At 39.2% G+C, this 27,224-nt stretch overlaps 1 protein-coding gene across 1 annotated transcript in view; it reads left to right on the top strand.

Moving 5' to 3' along the window:
* Positions 1–841: 841 nt before the first annotated feature.
* KLHL14 (kelch like family member 14) overlaps positions 842–27,224 on the top strand; it is an 81,240-nt gene continuing 54,857 nt past the window's right edge. The window contains exons 1-3 of the mRNA XM_081952634.1: positions 842–1,041; positions 2,124–3,119; positions 22,847–22,968. Of these exons, the coding sequence (XP_081808760.1) occupies positions 2,167–3,119; positions 22,847–22,968 (1,075 nt within the window). The 5' untranslated portion in view covers positions 842–1,041; positions 2,124–2,166. The remainder of the gene's footprint in view (positions 1,042–2,123; positions 3,120–22,846; positions 22,969–27,224) is intronic.

The raw sequence follows: 27,224 nt of genomic DNA, 5'->3' as shown, positions 1-27,224 counted from the left end.
CAAAGATGTTTGAAATCGCAGTCATTTACGCTCGACAATTTTTACAATAGCCTTGAGCCATAATTTTGCGAGTCTCTCCAGCATCCATCCCCCTGTATGGTCTCTCTCCACTGGCCATGCACGACCGTTTCTCTCCCCAACCGTGGATTTCCTATTACTCTCGTTACGACTCACTGAGCCCCAGGCCCAAGGATAATGATGTGTTGTTTCTTGGTAGCATAATTTGTCACACGTACATTTTTTCTTCTTCTTCTCTTGCAGAAAGCTCTGCGCGCTCTCTCTTTCTCTCTCCCCTTCTCCCTCTCCTACATTTTCTTGCTGTTGCTAATTCATGGTGATCAAATGATGTACGACAAAATAAATTGTAAAGAGTGACTGCTTGGAATTGGGAACAAGAAGGTTTTTTTTGTTTTTGTTTTGAAGGAGCAATCAAACCTTTAAAAAGGAAGGACAATTGATTTTTTGGGGGGGAGCTTAAGTGAACCTTTACTTTGGCAGCTGGTTGTGAAGCAGGTAAGTTTCTGGCCTTCGGTCTAACCGTCTTGGCTGTATTTTCTTGTGGCTTGTTTATTGTCGTGAAGACGGTATGCCTGTGTGTGTGTATGCGCGCGATTTCTGTGGACGAGAAGTACGGAGGGGGCACTTGTATTGCACACACGTCTTTGGAGAATAAACTCGAATTGTAAGAAATGGCCAGAGGAGGGGAAAAAAGGGGGAGGGAGAATGGGAGGTGTGTATATGTGGATGGAGGAGAGGAATGACCAGATCCACTTAAAGGGAGAGGCTCTTGGAGGTTTCTTAAAACCTGACTGCTAGGAGGGAAAGTGGCCGGCGAAGGGGACTCTCCAGGTCGCAGGAGAAAGCGCGGAGTGCAAGCAGTGCGAAAAAAGGGGGACGGTACAATGGAAGTAGCAGTCCTCGCTGGAATCCTGCAGAGGAGAGGCGGCGGCGGCGGCGGCACTTGCCGTGCCGTGGCGGGCTCTGCTCTCCCCGAGGCGGGCTAAAGCCACCGCGGGTCCCCTTCCTCTTCATTACTAGCAGGTGCAACTGGCAGGTCTTTTTAAGGCTCGTCTTTTTCATTCCTCGCCGCCTCCGCCCTCAAAGAGTCCCGCGACTTTGGCAGGGGCGCTCTTGGCTTCCGCTTTCTAGCGGCGCAGGGGCACTTTTCCCGCCTGTATTTTCCTCCTCCTTCTTCCCAGTAGCTCCCAGGCCCTCCGAGCTCGCCCCCCCCTCCCCTCCCCGCCCCCGAAGTTCCCAGAGTTGCTCGAGTTAAAGCGCCGCCGCTTCTCACCCCGAGGAAAACCCAGCCCGGACAAAATGAGCAGCGGGCGCAGAGGCGACCGGCCAGCCTCTCGCCCCTATTCCCCCGTGTTAGAATGCAGCAGGCGCGAGAAGGTCTGGCCAAGAGTTCGGTGCACGCGGCTGCGCTCCCCCTCGCTCGGCACCGAGAACCTTCCCCTCCCTCTTTTCACGTACTGCTTCAAGGCGAAGCGTCTCTCGCTCTGCAGAAACAGTGGCTTGCAAAGGCGGGAAAGGCGCAGTTTGGGGGGGAAAGGGGAGGGGCATCCGAAGGGGGCAGCTCAGTCAGCTTGGCTCAAGTGATGGCCTGGCTCTGGACTTTGGAAGGACGGGGTGGCTTCTTTTCCCTTTCCTTTCCTTCCCGTTGGGTCATCGGGTAGCCGTTCTGCGAGCTTTCCCAGCTTACGGAACAACAACCCCAAACTCTTCTCTCTCTCTCTCTCTCCTCTCCACCCCCACCCCCGGGCATGGGAAATGCCCCGTTGCAAATGAGACAGCAGGCTGCTCGCAAGTGGCGCGCGCGTTTCGGTTTCTAGGCGGAAAGAAAGTAGTTGCCCGCAACCCCCACCCACTTTGGGGAGGGAACCCGTCTCGCCTGCCGATGAAGGACGAAGCCCCTTGGCGGGGGGTGCAGAAAATGTCATGCAGCCCGAAGGCTGCCGCGATGGGGGGAAGGGGACGGCTGGATAGGAAGCCTCTCGGCTCTTGCAAGTCGGGTGGGCAAGCCAGGCCTGTAAAGCTCCATGTTTATTACTCTGTGTGCCCCCTCCCAACCACTCATTTTTCCTTATTCCCCCACCCCCGCCTTGCCCCTCTTTGCCCAGGTCGGAGGTGGGTTTCCAGTCAGGTGCGCTGAGGCTGCTCGCCATGTCACGGTCCGGGGACAGGACGTCTACCTTCGACCCCAGCCATAGCGACAATCTGCTTCACGGCCTCAACCTGCTGTGGAGGAAGCAGCTCTTTTGCGACGTGACCCTGACGGCCCAAGGCCAACAGTTCCATTGCCACAAGGCCGTGCTGGCCTCCTGCTCCCAGTACTTTCGGTCGCTCTTCTCCAGCACCGCCGGTGGAGGAGGCGGGGGAGGCGGCGGCGGAGGGGGGAGCGGGCTTAATCACCCCTTGGGCGTTGGACCAGGAGCTCAGGACGGCCTGCTTCCGAAGGAGCAGCAGCAGCAGGAGGAGCCCGGCACGCCCTCCTCCTCTCCGGAGGACAAGCTCTTGGCCAGCCCTAGGGCCATCAACAACCTGGTCTTGCAAGGCTGCTCGTCGATCGGACTGCGACTGGTGCTCGAGTACCTGTATACAGCCAACGTGACCCTCTCTCTGGATACGGTGGAGGAGGTCCTGTCGGTCAGCAAGATCCTGCACATCCCGCAGGTCACCAAGCTGTGCGTTCAGTTCCTCAACGACCAGATTTCCGTGCAGAACTACAAGCAAGTGTGCAAGATCGCAGCCTTGCACGGCCTCGAAGAGACCAAGAAACTGGCCAACAAGTACCTCGTGGAGGACGTGCTGCTGCTCAACTTCGAAGAGATGCGCGCCCTGCTAGACTCGTTGCCTCCCCCGGTAGAATCGGAGCTGGCGCTCTTCCAGATGTCCGTCCTGTGGCTGGAGCACGATCGGGAGACCCGCATGCAGTACGCCCCGGACCTCATGAAGCGCCTACGCTTTGCCCTCATCCCGGCTCCAGAGCTTGTCGAGCGGGTCCAGTCGGTGGATTTCATGCGTACCGACCCGGTCTGCCAGAAGCTACTTCTGGACGCCATGAACTACCACCTGATGCCTTTCAGGCAGCACTGCAGACAAAGTCTGGCCAGCAGGTAAAAGAAAGGGGGAGGTGGTGGAGTTCAGCAGAAACCTGGTATTCCACAGGGCATTAACTAAGTACATATGAAACGCAAAGTTCAAAAGTTGATTTCAGCTGTTAAGCAGCTAAGAGAGTGCCTGAGAGGGACTTGCTGAGTAAAGTTTAAGGGCGGAGTAAATGTACCTCCCATAGGTATTGTATGAAAATAGAAAACAGCCGAAAATATATTCTGGCAACAATCACAGATATATAACTTGTGTCGCAAAAAGGAACATCAGGAAGCAATTGTTAGTTCATCGCCTTTGAAAATTGCAATTTGTTATTTGGTGAGTTTGATTATTGAAAGTTTGCAGGATTGCACAGAATCTACTATTTTTGACAATAGTCTACTGATCAAGAACTGTTACCTTAATGCAATGATTGTAGAAAGAAGCTTCTGAAGAACATCCTAAATGATTACCAATGCATTTCCTCCTCCCTTTTTCTGGAAAAGATGCTGTTTGGGTATTTGAAGAAAGCAAGTTATGGAGTTCCCCTCCTTCTAATTATAGGGTTTATTAATTTGGTGGACAGGAGGATGAACTATTGGAGAAGATGTATAAGGAGAGCCTATTGAGAGCAAAGAGAGTAGAAGGTGGGGGGGGGGGGACACCCTAGATAACATAGTGTTCTTCAGGCTCTATACTGTTAAATGGATTTAAAATGCCTTGTCCATCCAACTAATTTTAGAGGAGCTGTGGGCAAGTAAGATTGGTGACAGGAGAAAGTGAAATGTGCTGGATAATTCAGTAGACATCTCTTAAAATACAATATGGGAAGAAATTAGATAGGCAAGCAGTCATGCCTTGGTACCATTAGTTTTAAAACCCATTATGAGCTCCCCGGGTTCTCAGGGTCTTTTCTACTTAGAATTAGTGTTTGTTATCTGTGACCACAAAAATAACATATGCTGTGATGCTACATTAAATGTAAATATTATATTTAGTTACCAGAATATGCAATTAATTATGGTCTCTTACCTTTTTTCCAGTTTAACATTTTGTGATTTAAAATTTTAAAAAGCAATTCAGAAATGGAGTAGCTTTTAAATGCTATGGTCTGAGTTTATATCTCACAATCAAATTATGTATATACTAATACTAGAGATAATGAAATAATCCCTGCTGTATTGAAAAAATAGAGCATCATGTCTATGACATCAGCAGCATTTTCTTTTAAGTGAGTAAAGCTGTGAATATATCAGAGTGGAAAGTGTCTCATACAAAATTTTTAAAGGGTAATTAAGAAAATAAATATACAACGTAAACAGAACACACACACACACACACACACAAATTATGTTTCATATTATGTAAACAAACTGAAAGTTTACATATATCAAACTTTTACATTTTGCTACACAAAGCAATACTTTCTGACCTAAAGTATCAGGAAATAAATCAGATTTGTAGTGTTTTGAATTGTGTTTTGTTGCTTTGTGTAGAAGAACTTAAACAAAGTTTGTATGGCATTCAGTAAGTGATACATAAAGAATTTCTCAAGTTCCTTTCTTGAGGGCTTTTTAAAAATATCCAACTGCATTATGCACTATTAAGTATCTTGGGGGTTCAGTCTGAATAGATTATCGGGGATAAAATAGCTTTCCCATTTGGTGGGAAATTGTGGTCCTTTCCTTAGCTTGAATTCTGTGCACCACCTGTGACACGATGGGTCTTTCCTTGAGGTGGATTACCAAGATACCAGATTGTTTGGTTCAGTGCAAATACCTTCCAGCTTCATTGGTCCATATCATTTGAAGGATGTGACTTCTGAATGTTTACAAGTGTCAAAAATAGTGATACTGGCCTTCCTTTGCTGTCACCTTACTTCATCCTGGGTGGAACCTACAATCCAGTTTTCTGGAGAGTAGCCCCATTAAATTCATTGAGGTTTGTTTTCAAGAAAACACACATAGGTTTACATTGTATTACTTTTTATATCTATAAACATACTCAGATTTGGATATAGAATAACGTGGGACATATTTAGAATATTAAACCAAAGGAATTGCTATTATATGAAAAACAATGTTATTCTGACTAACCCTGATATTCTGATCTTATCTTAATGATAATATTACTCAGCTTTATCACTTTGATTGTTAATAGGCCTAACCATGCTTTTGTGCTGAATTATCACACATACATAAAAAATAAAGGACAGATCAAATACCCTAAGAAGCAAAAAAGTACATATACAGTAAAGGTAGGGGTGTGTGTGTGTATGTGTAAGATTTATGTCATGATTTTGTAAAAGCTGTGATAAAACTCTTAAGACTCAGTTTAGATACTCAATGAAAAACTAGTACATAAATATTTAAAAATAAAACACTTAAAATGTAGCATTAAATAGAAGAAAGGTTTTAGAAAATATGCAAGTATTAGATATAAGATTTTATTTTTTAAAGAAAGTTATGAAAGTAAAGCAAATTAAGGCAAATGAATTCAGTGAATGATTTTTAGATACCTTTATTGATTTCTGGAGGAAATAATGACATTGTAAATTAACTTGACAAAAAAAATGCATTGGGAAGTAATACACAAATCTGATTCTTTTCCACCTTTTGATAGTTTTAGGTACTGAGATAAACAATTGGATGCCATAAGTAACTTCTTGCTGTTCAAGAGTGAAGAAACAGAATTAATGCATCTACTCTTAAATTAACATTTAATACAAACTCTTATTTCCTTTAATAGGGCTGTCTCAGGCCTTCAACATATTTAGTAACCATATTCCTTATTTGCTTAAAATAACACCTTTATTCCCAAAACACTACTTATGTAGTACATAGATGTTTTGCAATTTGTAATCATTGTCTATTTTAAATTGTTATAAAAGAAAGCAAAGCTAAATAGCAAAAATGTGAAAACACCTGTAGTACAATACTGATATTTTTGATAACGATCTATGTTAAATGACATTAATTTGAAGCATGGGGCCATCATTAAAATTTCTTTCATTTCAAATATTATTAATATTATAGTTCTGAGTTTCAGATTTAGAATAAAATAACTTCTTTGACACCACATTTATATGTGTGTATGTTCTACAACCTGTTTAACAGCAAAACAGAAATGAAACCTCTTGGCATTTTTAATAAGGTGAAATTGAAAAAATCTAGCTCAGGTTTTAAACGTTAACATTAATAAGAATTCTAAGAATACCTAAGGAAATTGCAGCTCTGTAAAATGCTAGGTGTTCTGTATTTGGTCAGTAAAGAGTTAACTTTTAACTATATGTTCATTTCACTCTCATTATTTAAAACTTTAAAATGAGATTTTTTTTAAAAAAATGTTGTTTTTGTATGCTTACATTCAAATGCTGTAATTATAGTTGTATGCAGAGTGGACCAGTTCCAACAATGGAAAGCTGGAATGGGTCTTTGCCCTTTACTGTCTGTATCCAAACTCTTAAGACCATTCTGGAAAATTCTGTTCTGGATGTTTTCTGTTGAAGATCTTGAGCTTTCAATTACTCTCCCCAGAGTGGCATGTCTAGTGACTATAACCTTTTTGACTTAAAGCAAAAACTTTTGGGTTCCTTTTAATTCTAGTGTATTCATGTTTTGATTTTGCCTTTCATTTTTAAAGCTACTATTATCACCAGTTTAGTTTGCTTCTAACTGATCATATAAATGCTACTGTTTTAAGGCTTATTGGTGTATTTTGTAAAGCTATTTTTGTTTTCATTTTGAGTCATTTTATGCTATTTTGCATTGATTTTAAATTATTTACATATACTATTTTAGGAACATTTCTAACCACAAACTGGAGAATGAATTCAGTTGAAATTAATATGGTACAAATAGAACCTATCACAAGATGAGTATTGTGATGCATGTCTGATCTACCCTTTGTTCCTGATTCAGTAAGTGCTAACAGCCTTGCTTTTGCACGCTGATCTTGCTGGTTGAACTGAAAATCTGATTTTATGGTTGCAATTTTGGAAATGGCAGTTTTATAAGTTTTCCTTTAGCCAGAAAGAACTTGTTTGAGAAAAGGGGTTCTGAAGAAATGGCTTGCTACGTTAGAACTAGGTGAAGGATTGCTTAAATTGTGTTTTGTTGAATGCCCACCCTGCTTCTTAAAAAAGATTTATTTAGGAGAAATTGGTCTAGGAACTACTGAGGGCAGACAAATGATGTCACTGTATGATTGACATCATTATGACTTCTGCTGAACACCAATGCTCAGAAAATATGAAAAAGCATAACTACATTTTGATCCCTTTAATGGTAGTAGGGAACCAGTCAATCCACGCAGCTTCAGGCTGTTTTCATTTACTGACATAATAAACATAGCACACTTGTGCAGAGTGGGCTTTAAAGCAAAACATTTTCATGGCCAGTTTATTACAAGCAGCATACCCTCATTTGTAAAGTATTAAGTTAAACTCACTATGTAAATAGAAACATTTTTAGATCTTTAGAACCTCAATAGTATCTCTTCTTACTGAATATGTAATAGTCTGTATTAAATATGTAGTGTTCTGACAAAAAAAACCATTGATTTGAACATAGATTTATTTTCTGTGAAGGGAATTCTATGACAAATACCTGCCTTTTGAGAATGTGTTACGACTTTGCCCCAAAAGATTATGCACCATAATTTTGCTTAGAAGCTTCTGACTTGGTGTCTTTACCTGCCACATAGTCATTGTGACCTGCTTCAGTGACAACCTTCTTCAATCCATTTTCATTGCATTATACACTTTCTGCCAACCAATCTGGAGTATGGAACATAGTATAACATCATCTACAGTTAATATGATCTCAATGATTAATTTTGACCATGTTCTATTCCCTAGCATACAATTATGGATATTGTTATATTTATCACTAGTTAAAGAATATATTTATTCACTTATTTATTAAATTTATTACATGTATCTGTCACACATACTGTATATATTCCATTCTTCTTCCAGAAGGATTGGCGTTAGGTGTGAAATCATTCTATTTTATCTTTTCTGCTTTGAGTTCACTAAATTAGATTGAAATGAATGCAAATACTCTATGATCAACTTGTAAAAACTTGTCTGGCTATGATTTGAACCTAAGTCTTAATTGAAAAAAAATATTCATTCATAACATTTGAGTCAATTTACTTTCATCTCATAAGAAATGCTCGTCTCCCAGGAAACTATCACCAGTTACTGAACATTTTGTTTTCAAATAAACAAATGTGTTTAATGTTGTTTTATGTATGCAAAAATATTGTTTAAGGGTATATCTTGTATTTGGTTGGAAGCTATACTTATCTATAGTTCAATATGATTTAATTGTTCTATCAATCAACTGAAAAGCTGTTCTATTTAAGAAATACCTAAAATACAAGTAAGCAGTATAAAACATGTATTTAATTTTGTCTTTTCTCTTGGGCAGCAATCTTGCACACAGGCTGTTTAAACACTGGGATTTACTGGGATTTAAGCAATTTAACTGTAGAGGATTGCAGAGGTACTGAATTGTGATTTGAATCAAAGTAACCTGCTGAGTAATAGAGGGTCAATCTACTACCTGCTGTTTTTGAGCTTAAAAAAATAAATATTGGCCTGTGGTTGCAATTTCTTCATCTTCTAAGTAAATTTCCAAATCAGTAGTTGTTTGTTTTGCCTAAATCCTTTTTCCAAAAAACCACTTTCCTTTGGCATTATTTTTGGGGTTCTCTGTAGAAAACCTGATACATGGTATGTTTCTGTCACACTGGCATGAACAATTCCTAACCTTAAAATAGTATCATTTATATTTGGCAAAAATGAATCAGTGAGTTGTTGTGACAAATAATCAAATATGCAACAATAGCTGTTTAGTAATCAAATTATAATTTTCTAACAAGATTTGTTAAAAAAAAAATTGTCCTCAGCTTTATGAATCTGATTAATTTACCACCTTGGAATGCTTTCAGGAAGATCATGGTTCCCAAGATTTCTTTGAACATAGTATATCTATTGCTGTGTCATTTCAAGGGATATAACTGATTTAGCACAAATAAACCCTGCCAGGATTAACAGAAGCAGACTGATTGGAGGGTGTCCGGAGAAAGTAATGGCTGAGAAAGCAGACACACACAAACACACAGACACACAGACACACACACACACACACACCTCTGAAAACTCTTGTCTTAACAGAAATCTCAGAGAAGATATAATCTGCCTTAATAAATGAATAACTATTTATCTGTGGAAGGTTAAATTTAGCAAGAGATTCAGAATGCAACATTTGCAGTATTTGGGTTTTGTAAAAAAAAAAAAGTAATCACCACATAATCAAATATTTGATAACTCCATTCATATAGGTAGGCCCCAATTTTGAATGCAGGTGAGGATCCAGGATGGCACTAAGTGGTTATGAGGGCAGTTAGGCACATTTTTGAAGTAACAAACAGGAAAGGAAAGGTGACACTAATTATCTCACTTTTCAAGGAGAGGGGTTATTGACAGGGTGGTGCCTGTCCCTTCTTCTAATTCATCTGCCTCTCCCCTGGTCTCCCTATTTATTGCCTTTAGTGAATGCCAAATCTGCTTATAATAAGACGTTTATCCTTCCATGAATTGGTTAGAAGGAGGCATAACTGAACTGATTGAGTGAAGGTGATAGATGTAATCCTATCTAAGATTTGCTCACCAATTCCACAGTCAAGGAAGATGGTAGTGATCTACATTAGTCCTTTCTTGTGTGTGTGTTTTTTTGTATGCCTTTGAATTAGCTTTTTAACTAAAGGCAATTGCCTGGACTGACCCCTGCAGTTTTCTCGGCAAGTTTTTTTTCAGAAGATGTTTGCCAGTTTCTCCTTCCTAGAACTGAGTGTGAGTGACTAACCTGAGGTGACCCTGCTAAGTCAAATGCTGAGAATTAACAGATTTCATTGAACCGTAATTTAAAATCTGGAAGATACACCTCTGTCCAGAAGTGCAATGTTATCTTCTTCTCAATGGTTCATGCATGATTTAAGCAAAGTTCTCAAGTAATGGGTAAATTCCTGATTTTTGGAATGCAGTTTAACAACATATTGACATCTTCACTTGGAGCAATAGCAAGGAGCCAGTAATAGAAGTCTTCTCCCTGGTTGCTACCACTAGGCTGTGACATTTAATGCTACATAAGAATGAGAGGTTGTATGCCAGTTGAGACCTTCCCAAGTGACCTGAATTGGCCACAATGCACTGCCTCAGCCTTTGGGACTAGAGCTATCTAACAGCAGTTGTCTTCTGAACCTCTCTTTCCTTCAGGGAGAGGATTTACCAACATGGGTACCCACTCCCCTCTGTTGAAATTTCATAGAATAGAGTAGAGTAGAATAGAATAGAATAGAATAGAATAGAATTCTTTAGTGGTCAAGTGTGATTGGACACACAAGGAAATTGTCTTTGGTGCATATGCTCTCAGTGTACACAAAAAGGCAAGATACATTCATCAAGAATCATAAGGTACAGCACTTAATGATAGTCATAGGGTACAAATAAATAATCAGGAAAGAATCAATATAAATATAAATCATAAGGATACAAGCAACAAAATTACAATCATGCAGTCATAAGTGGGAGAGAATGGGTGATAGGAATGATGAGAAGACTAATAGTAATAGTAATGCAGCCTTAGTGAATAGTTTGACCGTGGTGAGGGAATTCTTTGTTTAGCAGATGTATTCCAGAGTTCAATTGGCAGTGATTGGAAAGGAGCAAGCTCTATATGGGGAAAGGGGGGGGGGGCGGACAGGGCTCACCTCTTTCTTTCATACGATTAAGCATGTAAATGAAATTACTGAGTGACACCAGGCATCCTTTGAAGGTTGAGGTATCATCAATGTCCAGTTCTTTGTTTCTATTCTGGGCTGGACAGAAGATTCAGTAAATGCCCACACCTGGGACGTGGAAGCAGTAAGGAGTTTGGATAGGACAAAACAAGTTGCAACTGCTTCTCAGCAAGACAAAGTAACATGATTGATCCTTATGCTTTTTTCTGGATGTAATCATGTTCCCTCTGAAATGCCAAGTCCATGACATGAGGTTTTCTTGAATTCAGAGCACCTACCGAATCAACAGGTAGAGAGTGTGGATTTCGTGGGGCTTTTTGATTCAGGAGGTGCTAGAAACAGTAATAAATGACTGCATTGAGACGAATATTTCAATTGCTCTATTTGGGCTGTCTTTGAAGACTACCTTTAGCAGGTACATGTGGTTAATGAAAGTTCTCCTGTTGCTGGTTACCCATTTGTTTCTGAGTACAATTTAAAGTGCTTATTGTGACCTACAAAAGGCTATTTAGTTTGAGTCCAGATTATTTAAGGCACCATCATTTTCAGATAGAATTCAAATTTCAGTTGCATACATCCAGCTGTTTTAATTTTATTTTAATGATTGATTTTTTTAAAAAAGATTTAATTACCAATATTTTTCTGTAGTAGCCTCCATGATTTGTAACTTGCTTACCTTGGAGGTTCATACAGTATCTTGTTTTGTAAACTATTCTAATCTACTTCTAGCTCAAATTAATTTTATATGGGCACTTGGAGGTGAGATGATTAGTTTTAATGTTTTGCTTTTTATATGACTACTTTGTTTTACACTGCCCAGTGTTTTTTTGATTTGGGTGATTGGCCAGACAATAATCTGGGGACTCAAAAGATTTGTAAAGAAATTAGATGGCTAAAATTAATAACGACAAAACAAAGAATACCAGTCTTAATTCTGAACATTTGCATGCAGAAATACCACTCACAAATGTAAATTATAAGAATTAGGACAGTTAATTATTTCTTGACAAACTATTAAGGGAGGTGCTTTGAAAACCAAAAGGGAAATTAATATATATAGCTATGAAATTCTATTCATAGCAGAGTAGGAAGCAATAGGGTAGAAGAAAAACAAGTATTACGTGCCAATTCATTTAAACATTCGGGCAGAAATCTGAAGTCCCATTTAGCTGAATGAACAGGAGGACTCACAAATGAAGCAGGGTTAAACTTACCCATTTTGAAGTGAATGAAGTAATGCGTATTATCATCTAAAGAGTATCTCCAATTAAGTCTTTAGCCTAAGATTATCTTTTTGTATCTCTTCTCATTAGATTTGGATCAGTAGCATCTGGGGAATACCAAATTGGTGGAAAAGCATGTAATATCTAGAATGAGGTGGAATATAAGATCAAAATAGTTAAACATGTTACAATTTAATACAATTTAATAAAAACAACTTGTCCTAAAAGATAATTTGATGAAATCAACCATGAGAACTGTTGTTTTGTCCTGGGAATTTCAGGTTCATCGAAGAAAGATAAAGTAAACAATAAACTAGACTGTGGCCATCAAGGAGATTTTGTACAAATAAAATTACTAGAAGACAAATGAGACCTCTGTAATGGATAGAAAAACATTTGCAGGTACCAGAAAAATGATTTTTAAGCAGCAGTTTCTTTGATACAATTTAACTTTATCCAAGAATAGAAATAAGAATTTGAATGTATTTTGAATGTTGGGGTGATCCTGTAAAAATCCTTTCACTAAGATAACATTAAAATGTGTTCTGGGTTTACGGATTGTTAACATTTCCTTGAAATTTGGTTCTTTTCTCCTTAATGTAGTTGCTATATTGGCTCTGTGTGCGTGCGTGCGCACCCACACGTATATGTGTAAATGATACCAATGGTTTCTGTATATCATACTGTAGGAAGTGAGCACCCCCCCCCCTCTGCTAGAAGAATGAAATATTCTAGGAAATATTTAAAAGGCAGAATATATGTTTCCCTGGATGAGAAAAGGAGAAACATGTTTTAAAGACAAAGCAACTTCCTACAGCTCCCTGCTCCCTCCCCCTCTTCAGCTCCAGGATGATGGAATTAAGACATGGCCCTCAGGACCTGATAGGATTAGCCCTCTACCCATCTAACCACATGGCACCTGGGAAGATTACATCATCTAGCAAGGGTCAACCAAGCCTGGGACTCAGGACAGCCTACATGGGAGTCTGACAACCAATCAGAATACAAAATCAAATTCAAAAGCCCAGAGAGGGTATAAAACTCAGGCACTCTCTGCCCTTTTTTTCTTTACTCAATATCTTCAATGCCTGTGATCCCATCCACCATGTTTCCAGTGTCTTTCTCTTCACTTGGAACTGAACACAGAAGGACATTTCTTCCAACTATACATTATTTGTGTCAGACCTTTTGCTACCTCACTTTTTGTTTATCACTATTATAGCTGTCAAAGTAGGATACTTTAAAAGATGAACTTTCTACCTGTGATTTCCCAAAGCTTCGATGTGTTTTTAGAATTACTTAATTAATTCAGCTTAACCTAATAGAATGATGACCTCCATTTCTGACAATTATAGGCTTTGTTTGTTTGTTTTTTTACCAATTTTCATTTTCTACAACTAACACAAGATGCGGGAAAATGAACTTTTTAAAGTAAATGTGGATGGTTCAAAAGTATTTACTTTTAAAAATAAGGTAACAAATTCATGGTTCACTTCTTCATCAGGCCATGGCAAACATAAAAGCATATCGTTCATGTAAATCATTTGGCTATTCAGAATGTTTTATAAGTTATATCTGTTCCTTTGATGTCAATATTACTTTTTCAAGCACATATAGCTCCTGATCATAAACATCATATCATATAAACAATACTATTATTCAAATATTTCCATGTTAGCATGGCAGTACAACAGTTCCAGAACAATTGCTCTCGGGATTGTTCTTATGATATTGCCAAATATATTGAGATATATTTGTACTCTTGGTAAGATTTATACTTCTGTGTTTAGTTTTATGTTTGATCTGCCTGTTTGAAATCCCACCTAAGCTTTCAGTTAAAATAACTAAGCCTCAGGCTTAAAGAGAAATCCAAAGCCATAAAACAAGTTGGCAGACTTGAATGGGAAGGCATGGTAGTAATTAGTAAGAGTTCTTTTCTATGCAGAGCTAGTAGCTATGTATTTTGTCACCTGTGCATAGATTGCCTTTTTTACACTGCAGACATATCTTCTTCTCTGTTTTTAATTAAAAACAACTATTAACTTCATTACATTATACCTAAACAGAAAACAGTCCAATAGAAATTTCTAGGGAACTCTTCACTTTACTGTGTGTGAAACACAAATTAATGTAATTGATTTATGGCCTAATACATGCTAGTTGCAAAATTTGAAAATCTTTAATTTGAAGTTTCAGAGTTTCCATCATTCTATCATTCACTACCATTTTATACATCCCTTATTTGCAGGGAGTATAGTCATCATCCATTCAGCAGATACTTATAGGTTAGTATGGATTCTCAACAAACATACATACAGGATGTCTTCTTTTCCAAATGTATGTACAACACACATGCACATTCTCCCTCCTTCCCTCTCTCTTGAAACACACACACACACACACACACACACACACACACACACAAGCTCTAATGAGAGAAATATGTTTTGCCATGATTATTATAGTAATAAGTTCAACCATCAGTGGTATGAGAGTTAAAGCAGTTGAATTACCAAAGAAAAGGAAAAAGTTGTAAGTATGTCACATTTTAAAATATACTGACTGCTGTTGAACTGATTCATTGGAATTAGAACAAAGATGATTAAGCTTGTAACTTTAAGATGTACCAGTTGAATACAGTTTTAAATACCTATCCTAAGCTGGGGTCTTCTAGGTGTGCTGGAGACAGAATTGGCTATGGAAGCTGTAGTAGTTTAACAGATCTGATAGGCTGGGAACAATTACTATAGAGCAGGGCTGGCAAACTCGCGGCCCATGGGCCAAATGCGTCATGCACTGGCCATGCCCCCAGCTGGTTTAGCGAAGGGGGGGGGAGTTGTGATACGTCACGTGACGACACCGTGACAATGCAAGTTTGACACCCCTGCTTTAGAGCTTACTTTATAGGGTTATTATCAAAGATTCACCAGTGAATTTTATCAATGCATTCAGCAGAATTTTAATCCAGTAAGCAAATTCTTGTGAGTTCCCAGAATAATCTACCCTTATATCTGTGTTATGACATATTTGCAGAACATTTTCTGAATAAAATAGCTCACAGTCATTCCAAGCTATCAGATAGTTTGGATACAGTGTATATGGAGGAAAGATTGTATGCAGCCTTCTGCTTATTGTCCTTTTTGGCAGATTATAAGTATTTTATATGGAGAAATGACTGGAAACATTGGATTTGGGTGGTAAGGACTGACTTCCTGGAAAAGGAAAGTATGAAAATGTTCCAAAAAATTATTCTAGAAGTTGGATAATGCTTAGACATTAATTTGATGTATTTGTTAAGGCAGTGGCCTAGAAACCAAGAGACACTGAGTTTTAGTCCCACTGTAGCTATGAAAATGGCTGGATAACTTTGGGCCAGTCTCAATCTCTCGGTCCAATTTACCTGATAGGTTGTTGTTGTGGAGAGGAAGAGGAATAAGTATTATGAATGTTTGCCACCTTGAGTTACTTACAAAGTAATAAAGGCAGGATAAAAATCACATACATACATACATATATATACATACGTATTTATTCGAGTATAACACGCACACGTGTATAACGCGCACCCCCTAATTTTTGATTAAAAATCAGTATAAAATTTTGTTTCACACCAAGCATTGTAATTGACAAAAATCCTGGAGACCCCCCCCCACGTCGTCCCTTCCACCCAGCCCTCACGGCCGCAGGTTGCTCACCTCCCCCATTCTTGTAACACAGGTAGGGAAAGCGCCACACGTTGCCTAGCCCCACGGCGAAGCCCACGCAGGACATGATGAAATCCATCTGCCGGGTCCAAGTCTCTCTCTCGCGGGGCAGCAAAGCCAGGGTCGGCTTGCAGGAGTCCACGGCCTCCCCTTTGCTCCCGACTGAGGCTCCTTGGCACATGGCGGCTGCGGGGGGTCCCGTCTTTTTGTCCTGCGGTTTGACCAAGACGCTGTAGATGCTGCCGCCACCGCCGCCGCCGCCTCCGCTCCCTTCCAGACGGATCGAGATCCTGCCGACTGGAGGAAGAGGGTAAGAGGCGGGCCCTGTGAACGGCAGCAGCAGCGGCGGCAATACTCGCAACTCAGCTGCCTGCCGCCTTTCCCCTCCTTTGTCTCCCAGCTGGGGCGGCCCGCCCCCGAGTTGCGACTATTGCCGCCGTTGCTGCCGCTTGCAAAGCCAATGCCTCTTCGCGGGTCCTGTGAACTGCGGCAGCAGCGGCGGCAATAGTCGCAACTCGGGGGCGGGCCGCCCCGGCTGGGAGACAAAGGAGGGGAAAGGCGGCAGGCAGCTGAGTTGTGAGTATTGCCGCCGCTGCTGCCGCCGTTCACAGGACCCGCCTCTCACCCTCTTCCTCCAGTCGGCAGGATCGAATGCTTCAGGGGCTACCATGCCAAGTAAATTTTCCTCGTTTATAACGCGCACCCAAACTTTGACTTCTTTTTTGGGTACAAAATTTTGCGTGTTATACTCGAATAAATATGGTACCTGATATTCTTGGAAGGCAAATACTAATAAAACCATTTTGGTTTGGCTTTTGGCATGGCTTTGGACCAAAGTATATTTGGCTGTTCTAATGGACAATAAAAGTTGAGAGAATAGAGAAAATAAGACATTCTTGCTGATCTCTTGAAAGCATTTAATTTTACTGGTTTGTAATAGCTTCTTGAACTACAGTTAGGATAGGAGTCATAAGCGCTGGCATAGCAAAAACATATGGCAACTATTCTACCTCCTTACCCATATTTTTAATATTTAATTAAAGATCATAAGTGATCTGAGGATAACATCTATATGAAGCTTGCCAATGTGTTACGGATTTTAGCTGCATTCCTGATTTAAAAATTTTCATCTTTTAAATTTAGTTAACTGGCTCAACCTGCACATCTGTACTGTGATTTAACTGTGGATAGTTTTTATGGATGCTGACTATTCTGCTAATCTATGTTACAGTTAATTATATTTTCTAACAGTAGCCTTTTATAATTTTTGTCTAAACTATGCCTATACCTATACCTAACAATACTAAACATTCCTACTTTTGTGTAGGATAAATTGAAAAAAAGTGCCTGGACCTATAAATGTATGACTATAGTGAAATTTTAACCTAGCAGTCTTGATAAAATAGCCTTATTTAATTAAATGAAAAGTCCATTCCCAAATGTGCTTGGTTAGAAAGAATTCCCTGTGATTCTATTATTTCCAAATACACCTCTCAATTGGCAGAAACAGTCTTCCATGTACATATCTTAAGTAGATTGGAATCTATCAGTACAATTGATGTTTTGAATATAGGTGTGTGGCAGTAGGTATTTGGTTTTAATTAATTCTGATCCTCTGCTTTTTCATCTGCACTGAACAGGTAGCTGACAGTTTTCCACTAATTTCTGATGCCTATGCTTGTGTGCATAATACTAAAACTTGTGCATATTTCATTGGTTCCAAGCATGTGCTGCACTTTCTGCTAGATAGAATAAATATTAACTTTTATTCTACATCAAAAACAAATGAATTTGTATTGTTCTTCATTCTTTTATAATGTTTTGAGGCCTGGAAAGGGTTACTTGGAAAAGATTAAAATGTAAAAACTAATACAAAATTCAAATGTTTTCTTATTGACCAATCTTACCCAAGTGTTTTGAATTTTAAAGAACAGCTGAAGTTGTTTGCTCTAGAAACAGAACATTATTCACAAAGAGGTTGGAATAAACAATTTATTTGCTTATTAAGGATGACAATGCTTAAGTCAGTTATGGCTTAACATCACTGAGGCTCTTGTAATATATATTTAGCCATACACATCTCACACTTAAAAATATTACAATCTACCTCCTAGACAAAGAATTTGAAGCATATGGAATTGTTTATGATTCAGTCATGAGATTGAAGATAGTCCTGCTGGTGTCAGGCCTGTAGTTATGTTCTTTTTAGGATCTTTGGCCTGCCACACTTTCTTATAATTTTCTATGCTGTTTCAATAGTGTAGTAGTTGGGAGGGGGGAATAGAAAGGAGTAGGATTGTAGAATGGATTGTTGACATTCTTTTGTAGAAGCCAAGGTCATCTTTTGTCTCAGCACCTCGACACCTGGCCGGAAGAAGATGGGTGTACATGCCAGCGTGGAAGATGATGATTGGAACATGTGATGGATTTGTGGGTGTGGGGAGAGATCATGAACTTTCAACTAGGTGAACTTACAGCAGTGCTTCTCAATTATTTTCTGTCATGCCCCCCCTAGGAAGAAGAAAACATTTCGCGCCCCCCCTGCGCAACTGTAAATAGTATCATTTGTCTATAACAATTATTGTTCCAAATCCAATTACAACTGCAATGATATGATATAATCCTTTCCTTGTAGGGTCCTATCAGCAGGATCAAACAAAAATACAGTCCAAATGTTTCCTATAAATAGGACATGTTATGAACTTTAATAGTGAAAAAAAATCTTTCAAAGTTCAAACCCTTTTAGATAAAGGATAACACCCACCAGATACAAGGAACTTTGAGATTTTCAAAAGATTTTTTAAAATGCTATTTCTGTTCCTTGGGATATCATTATGAAATTGAAGTTCATTCTCGTACTTCCCATAAAAAATATGGTTTCTGGATTTGATAGCAAAAGCTTTTGCTCCCGCTTCCCCTCGCCCGCCGCGGCCAGTTGCAGGGCGCGGATCCCGCTCGGAGAAGGCGGAGCGGCATCTCCTCCCTCAGCCAGGAGCCAGCGGGGGCTGGTCGGACAGGCAACCTCATCGGGAAACTCTAGTCTGCCACCGCCGCCGCTTTCGCCGCCAGTTAACCCAGAGGCGGCAGGTAAGCCCGAAAGCAGCTCCGACGGCTCAGGGCGTGCGAGGGTTGAGCACCCCCTCGCAGCCGCCCGCTACTCTTCATCCCCAGAGCAAGCGAGGGTTGCAAGAGGAAATTTACACATGGGCTGAGCCCACTTGAAAGCAAACTGTTGAACGTGGTGGCGGGACCCCGCCTGTTGCTCCTGGCTCCTCATTTGCACCCAGATGGAAAGGGAGCCTTCGTGCCCCCCTTTACGGAGCCTCCACTATTTGAGAAACACTGACTTACAGGATGTAATTCAGAGTTGAAATTTCCATAGCCGTGCTAAATTGCCTGTGGAATAAATTGTACCTTAAAGGATGTTTTGCCTTGGACAATGATTTATTTCTGCATGGTATTTAGAACCCTAACAGCTGGGTTGATTCTGGATGTGAGGATCAAAATAATCCCAGTTCTTACTAACTTTGTTAAGGCTTTTCTATACTAGCCTTCTTTATACATTTTATTATAAGAGACAATCTTAATAACGATTTAAAATAGAATTGCTAGAAAACTAATTCTAAGCATCTTTCTTCATATACTGGTGTACTCACACTAGAGTATATTGTATTTCTTATTGAAATGCATATTGTAAAATGGTGAAGATTCAGCATGGTTTCTTAAGCATCAGAAACTCTGAATGTAATCTGAACACAATTCAGAAGTGGACTCCAGACATATTTTTTTTGACTCCAGACATATTTTTAATGTTCTTCCCACTGCAAAGGATGAAGTTATTAACAAATTTGAATTGAGTCTGAGTCAGTGAGGGACAGGTATTCATACCATTCTCTCACTCTTCCATATTGATACTAGCTGCTCTTTCTCCTCTTTAGCTTTGATTTTGTTTTTATGACACCAATGAAAAAAGGCACTAGTTTCTTCCTCCTTCCCCTTTCTAATGTCTAGCACAACGCTGTATCTACATGCTGAAAAGCAAAGGCTGGTGGGAATGCTGCTTCCAATACCACCGGTGCTGAGCAAATGGTTTTGTTCAGTGCTCAGAGCCAAATAGACTCATATTAACATGGCTACTGGAGAAAAGAGAAGAAGCAGGAAGTAAGGGGGAGGTAGACTAATGGGGAAAGGAAGCATCTAACACTGTTATATTCCAGTACCATAATTTCAAATGACAAAAATGGACCTGTTTTCTGAACCCAGTTTTAAACAAGATCAAGGTGGGAATGTCCCATCAAAAACTATTAATGGCATACATAAAATGGGATAAGTAGCACTTTTGGCCATGAGCAGTTTTCTTGGTGCAGCTGCCTGACCTTAAGTTGGTTAGGCTCAATGTAAAACCATCCTAAGACAAAGCAATGAGTAGCATACTTTTGGCAGTGTGAAGTTATATATTATGTACTATTTGATACATTGGTACATAACCCTTTGCACATTCCAGAAGGCTTTCTCAGAAAGCCTTTGCACATTCCAGAAGAACCTTCTGTTTTAATTGTTATTAATTCATTCTTAACATACTAATTAGAGGCTGTACAGAAATCGTTACAAATGTCCTTAATTTGCTTGATTGTTTCTAGTAGATTACTGGGCCAATTATGTACCTGTACACTATATGTTAAGCAGATGAATCTATTAGATTGCATATTGATATTGGTAATAAAGCTCCCTCTCTGGAACTTTTATTATTATGATTGGTCACACAGTCATCCAGATGTTTAGACTGGATTTGGCATTTTTATCCATCTATCAAGTAGTTCCTAAGGACCTGGGATAGACAGATGTTATTATTTGATAGTGTTAAAGATATTGTTGCAGAATGTAAGTTGTTACAACTAAAGCTGCCTTTTGCAATGGACTAATATGGTGGTTTTGTTAATGCCAGTCCTGTTCAAGTGGTGCTCGTTTAGATGTTTTGGAATTGACTCACCATTGGTAGTACCTTTGTTTTTCTTTTAAAAGCAAAGATTATTATTACTGTCATTGTCACTAAGCATATACATCAGAAATGTTGCCCACCTTCCACATATGCCCAAATAATTCAGTCATAATGCAGAATGATGAGTGGAAAAGAAATCTCCTAAGGATTAATACAGCTGTGTGAAGGATTAATACAGTGAATAATGGACGCTAACTTCAGTAATCTCAAGTAGCTCAGCAGCACAAAAACTGGTATTATATGGTAATACATTATTTTGGATGCATGCTATGCTATGTATGTTATTTTTTATCATACTAGAATGAATTACTTTAACATGATTTCCTTTTTTGTGACTTTTATTACTTTCCAGGCTTTGTGTAACTGATAGATACTCAATTATATGTAAAGTGACTATTAAAGAATCAGTACTCATCTAGGGGTCTAGGTCTCCTTTCCTCCTTCCTCTTGAATTTGTGTTAAAACCATTAGTGTTACAAAGAAATGTGCATTCATCAGGTATAGTGATAGAGGCCAGGGTGCATATTACAGCTTTTACTGCCTATGAGACGTTGAAGCCCTGTTCTTAAGAACTGCCAGGCAGATTGGGAATCACGGTCACGGTTAATAGCAGCGAATTGCCAGTTCTTGATGGGTGGGTAGTCACTCTTCTCAGTGGCTGCCCCCTGGGGGAGAAGGTAGAAAAACAGAGGGAGGGAATTAGAGTGACTTTGCACAGTTGAGCAGGTTCATGCTGCTGGATCAGTGGCAGGCATTGGCAGGACTCCACTCTGGGGAGGCTCTCAACAACATCACAGTCTCATTTTTACCAATTGGTGTTGCTATAGCCAGTGGGAGAGCAAAGAAAGGAGGGGCAATGGGATGGGAGCAGAACGGAGGAAATCGGAAGGCCAGGCTAAAGTAAGCAACAGAACGGTTCTTTAGATCTAAGTAGAGTACAGTGTATAACTATGGTTGAAATGCTTCTAATTGTACTGGTATGCTGGAATTTAACTTGAAGTATATAATTAAGGAGTTGGCTTGCAAATTCTTTGCATTCTCCAATGGTATAAACACGGGGAAGCCTGGGAAGCAGCTGACTTGGGGCACCCAGGCATGTGGGACATGCTTTAATTTTCCTTGTCCCACACATTGAACAGATCTGATTAGCAGTTCTGGATGCAAAAATGCGGAAACCAATAGAGGGCAAAAAGAGTTAGAGTTTACAGCATCTCTTTGCAAACTGTAAGATCTATAGTGAAGAAAAGCACAGAAAGAAGGAACAGTGAAGTAGTGATGATCCACTGCTTTTACATAGTAGGGTTCTGATTTCAAACTGCAGTCTTAGGAAAGAAAGCAGAAATTTTTGATGCAGGCCCTTTTTTCTCAGTGTTCCCTCAGACTTCCTATTATTTCTGCCTCTACTTTCTTATTTTCCTCCCTCATTGTAAGTAACATCTGTAAACTGTCATTTGAGAAATAAAACGATGGGATAATAATTTTTGGAAAGCAAGTGTAAAAATTAGGGACATGGCACCCAGGCCATCCTACTGCTAGGGTGGTACTTCAGTGGTTTCTTTTGGGGCCTAGACAGCTCAGCTTAGGTGGCAGCACCTTAATTTTTTTTCATGGTTCTTTGGGTTTAGAATGGCTTATAATAATAATTTCGACTAATACAATTTTGACATGCAACTTTAATGCTTAACCTTAGTACAACTCCAGAGCATTCCGTGTGCATTCAGCTGTAAAGAGTGATGATTTAAGGGAATGATATGAAGAAAAAGGTCGTTCTAGAATGAACCTTCAACAAATTGCATTAAAAAAATGTATTATCCCACAAGTAGAGGACTGCACAGCTTTTCAGATTATTCTTTTTTCTGCTTGATTCAGAAAGCTGTTGAGACATAATAAGGAAAGAAATAGAAAAAGTGAATAAAAAATTGTAATCAGTGAAAATTCTTGTGAGGTTTCTGATTGTTATTGCTAAAACACTCTCCAATAACATAAGATTTTTATCTTCTCTCTTTTTGGGGGTGAAGAATTCGTTCCAACAAGAAAATGCTTTTATTGGTTGGAGGGCTGCCTCCTGGACCTGACCGGCTTCCCAGCAATTTGGTTCAGTATTACGATGATGAAAAGAAGACATGGAAAATACTGACAAGTAAGCAGTTTATTTATGTTAAGTTACCTTGATGAATTTTAAAACATGGCTAATCAAATTAGGCACTTTATTGATTGCCTTCCCTGAAGAGATTTGTTTATATAGCAATAGGATTTCACAAAGGACAAATAAATTGAGATAGAGGAAGGTAATATATTTTCTGTGACTAAGCCCAAAATAAACTGGCTTAAAATCATTTAATATTGTTTTAGCATAAACTTGTTTCGCTTTCTATCTCACCTTCTCTAAATAAGCAGGCATTTTTAGTGCAGGGCATGTTATACACTATGGCTACCATCCAGTAAAACTGAATTACAAGAACAGTTATGTCTGTAGGACAATTGCGTATCTGTTCACATCATAAACACTGCAGCTAATAAAGTTTGAGAAGTTTAACCTTGGCTGAAATTATGCTTAATTTATATTTTGAAATTCATGGTACTCTGTATTGCATTCTATTATTTATCTTTTACTGCGGTGTGATTACTGTATTACTCTGTATATGTGTACAATTTTATTGAGAATTTTAAACACAAGAATGAGACTAATACAAATTAAAATAGAGCAAAAGAAAAGGGGGGGGGGAAATGAAAGACTTTTTAGGAAAATAAGTAGAATAAATAAGTAGGTAAGTAGAAAATATAAAAGAACATTTAAAAATATAAAGGATTTTCCAATCTCCTTTGCAGCAGCTATAAGTATATTGATCTCTCTCTCTCCAAAGTTATATTATGACTCTCTTTTTGTATACTTTATCTCTCTCTAATATTTAAAACTATAAATCATAAGTTCACTTTTTGTTGTTGCTTTTTACACAAAAAGGGGTTCATAAGGGATTCCCAGTCAGCACAAAACATAGATTTTGTCTTATCAATACAGGAGAATATTTGTAGCTCAGGACTGAAATGAGTGATCCTTCGTGTTCTCTGAGCTTATTTGTTTTCTTGCAGACATTTAATTACCCAAGCTAGGTAATGCTGTGCTAATGATGTTACCTGACTTGGGTAATGAAATGTCTGCAAGAAAACAACCAAGCTCAGAGGACTCCAAAGACCCTTCAGATTTTGTCTTTCCTTTAATCAAACAAGTCAAATTTGGCCATTTCCATGAGTTTAGTCATCTTTAGTCTTTCCTCTCTATTGTATCTTTGTAAATACAATAATATGGTTGCAATCATCATATATAGCAATGTTATATGACTTTTTTCAAACTGTCCAAAGAGGAAAAGTTCTGATTTCAATGCCCTAAATAACTGAATGTATTTGAACCCAACATTTTAAAACTTGTTTGCATGTCCACTAAGCATAATAAAAAGTTGGAAAGAGACCGGCAGAACCTGGTGGAGGAGTCAAACAGGGAATTAGTCTGGAATCTTTATGTCGTCACAAGAATGCAAAGTCAAACCTCCTTGAATGCTGTTGAATCTTATCTAGTGTGGCCTATGTACAAATCACCAATCCGTGGGTGGGTGGGTGGGGGATTCCTGTGAAATAGGCACAAGCAATAAAGTAGATAATTGAACTCTTCAGATATGAATCTGGTAACCCTTCTTCTTGTTTACATTTTCAACATAAATTTGAACTACCTTCATATATTCTAGATAATTTTTCTGATGCCACATACCAATAGCACATTGTTTTATAAAAATTCTGTTTAATATTATAAAAGTGTTTTAAGACCTTTTATCCATATATTTTCTCATTGTTCCATCTATATATTATAACCAAAAAATTTAGTCCACTTTATCATACATTCCTTAACTTGTACATCTTGTGTTTCAAATTTCAATTAAAAATAGACATTTTAACAATCACATGTTTGGCATTTGTGTACAATACTATTTCAAATTCAGTTTTACAGTGTTCAATAACATAAATTGTTTTATCTACTTAATTTTGTTTTGATAACTGTAAATAAAAACCATAGATAACTTGTATTTCTGCCATTGGTTGTTCTCTTGATTTTATTTTGTATTCCCCTTGACATAATTTTAGTGCCTCATGATACTAAAACATTTAGTTTGCCTATTATTTCTCATCTATAGAATGCTGTTTGTGTTGATGGTCACAGAGCTGTTCTCCTAGGCGCTGCTTGGAGTGTCCATGCATGGGTTAACTTCAGCTTGCTGCCCAAGGACTGAGTTCAAATCTTTGTGTAGCCACGCTTGGCTTTATCACACCATAAATATCCATGCCATCCAAATTTCAGGTCATGTGCTTCTAACTCTAAAAGTTGTCTACTTCTTAGAAGCACTTACTCTTTCATCCAAACCAAATCACAAGCCATGAAATACAATTTCAAATCAACTCAATCAAATGCTCTTCTTTCCTTTGCATCTTGCTGCATTTTAATTTGTGGCATTTTCCCTTGCCACATCAATTTAGGTATATCCTTTTATCACTGTTTATATGGTATATCAATTGACAAAATGGGCATTGTCTGAAAAAAATCATTCTAGACAAAATATTCATTTTTATCACAACATTTTTCTGCAGCAATGACAATTGTAGTTTCACCCATCTGAACATGTCTTTTTAAGTTCATTCCATGTTTTAACATAGTTCTTTTGAATAAAATGTAGTTCATATTTGTTATAGTAATAACCAAATATTATACTTTTTCTCAATCTTAATCCCATTTTCTTCATCAATTCTTTGATCAACCATTTTGTGTTCTTCATTAACATCTTCATCTTCTGATTATTAATATTAATAGCTGCTAAAGCACAAACTTCTTTTAATTTTCCCATTCGTGTTTCTATTTTCTTTAGTGGTACTCCAAAACCAAGAGCAAGTTATCTGCAAATGCCTTTAAGTTTTTACATCTTTGCTCCCACAATTCTGTCATTTTGACTTATATTCAGTGATTTAGTAACTAAAATAAACAGGACAGGAGTCAACTGGCATCCCTGTCTTGTCCCTTTTTGTATCAAATCTCCATTGACAGTGATGTGTACTTTCTATGAAGTATAAATTGATTTCTATGAATTATAGATGGATTTATTATTACTTATTGTATACATTCTCTCCCATGTTCCTATCTTCTAAACCTTTAAACAGGAAAGCCCAGTTCAAATCGTCAAAGGCCTCTACTGCATCTAGGACAGTGGTGGGCAACCTTTTTTTTCAACTGAGCCAAATCTCGCCAAAACCACGATTGAAATTTATTTTGAGAGCCACATTTTTAAAACCGAAAATACATAGGATGGTACACTGTTTTTAGTTTCAGTAAACTCTGGCATTTGAAGCACGCAAGTCTTAAAGCTGTCAAGTTACAAGATCCTTGCATCCCTAACCCTTTAGGAAAAAAACCCCAAGGGGTCTTCAAACCTGACAGCTTTAAGACTTGTGGACTTCAACTCCCAGAATTCCTCCTCCAGTCATGTTGGCTCAGGAACTCTGACATTGAAGCATGCAAGTCTTAAAGCTGTCAAGTTGCAAGACCCTTGCACCCCTAACCCTTTAGAAAAAAAAACCCAGGGTCTTCAAACCTGACAGCTTGAAGACTTGTGGACTTCAACTCCCAGAATTCTGAGAATTGAAGTCCACCAAGGGCATCAATCATATTAGCCCAGGGATCTGCAAAATTGGCTCTTAAGACTGGTGGACTTCAACTCCCAGAATTCTGAGAATTGAAGTCCACCAGTCTTAAAACAGCCGACTTTGCAGACCTCTGTGTTAGCCCAAAGCCTGGCGCTGGGTGGGCCTTGCTCCCCCATTGGTGGAGCCCCAAGAAGCGAGAAGGGAGAAAAAGAGACGGAGGCCAAGGAGCTTCCCCCCGCCCCCTCCCAGCAAAAATCTAACCGGGAAGCCGGGCGGGCAGTAGCAAATTAGCTGATCACGCCGCGTGGGAAGTAGCAAATTAACCGATCACGCGGCGTGATCGGCTAATTTGCTACTGCCCGCCTGGCTCCCCCGTTAGATTTTTGCTGGGAGGGGGCAGGGGGGAAGCTCCTTAGCCTCCGTTTCTTTTTCTGCCTCCTCGCTTCTCGTCCCCGCCCGACTTCAGGATCCTCCCTAATCATTGTGGGTCGAAAAGAAAAAAGGGAAAGGGGCGCTTGTTTTGAAGTGCCCGAGAGGAGGGAGGGGAGCGGGCGCCCGGCACACAGAAGAGCCACATTAAAGTGTGTAAAGAGCCGCATGTGGCTCGCGAGCCGCGGCTTGCCGACCACTGATCTAGGACAATCAATGTGGCCAATTTTTCATTAAGTTGCTCCCGGTAATCCAAAATATCCAAAGTATTTAACATTATCCTTT

The sequence above is a fragment of the Natrix helvetica genome, assembly GCF_964273705.1.
Source record: "Natrix helvetica genome assembly, chromosome: 4".
Lineage (NCBI taxonomy): Eukaryota > Metazoa > Chordata > Lepidosauria > Squamata > Natricidae > Natrix > Natrix helvetica.
Note: the sequence above shows the minus strand (reverse complement) of the source record. Positions and strands in the feature narration are given on the sequence as shown.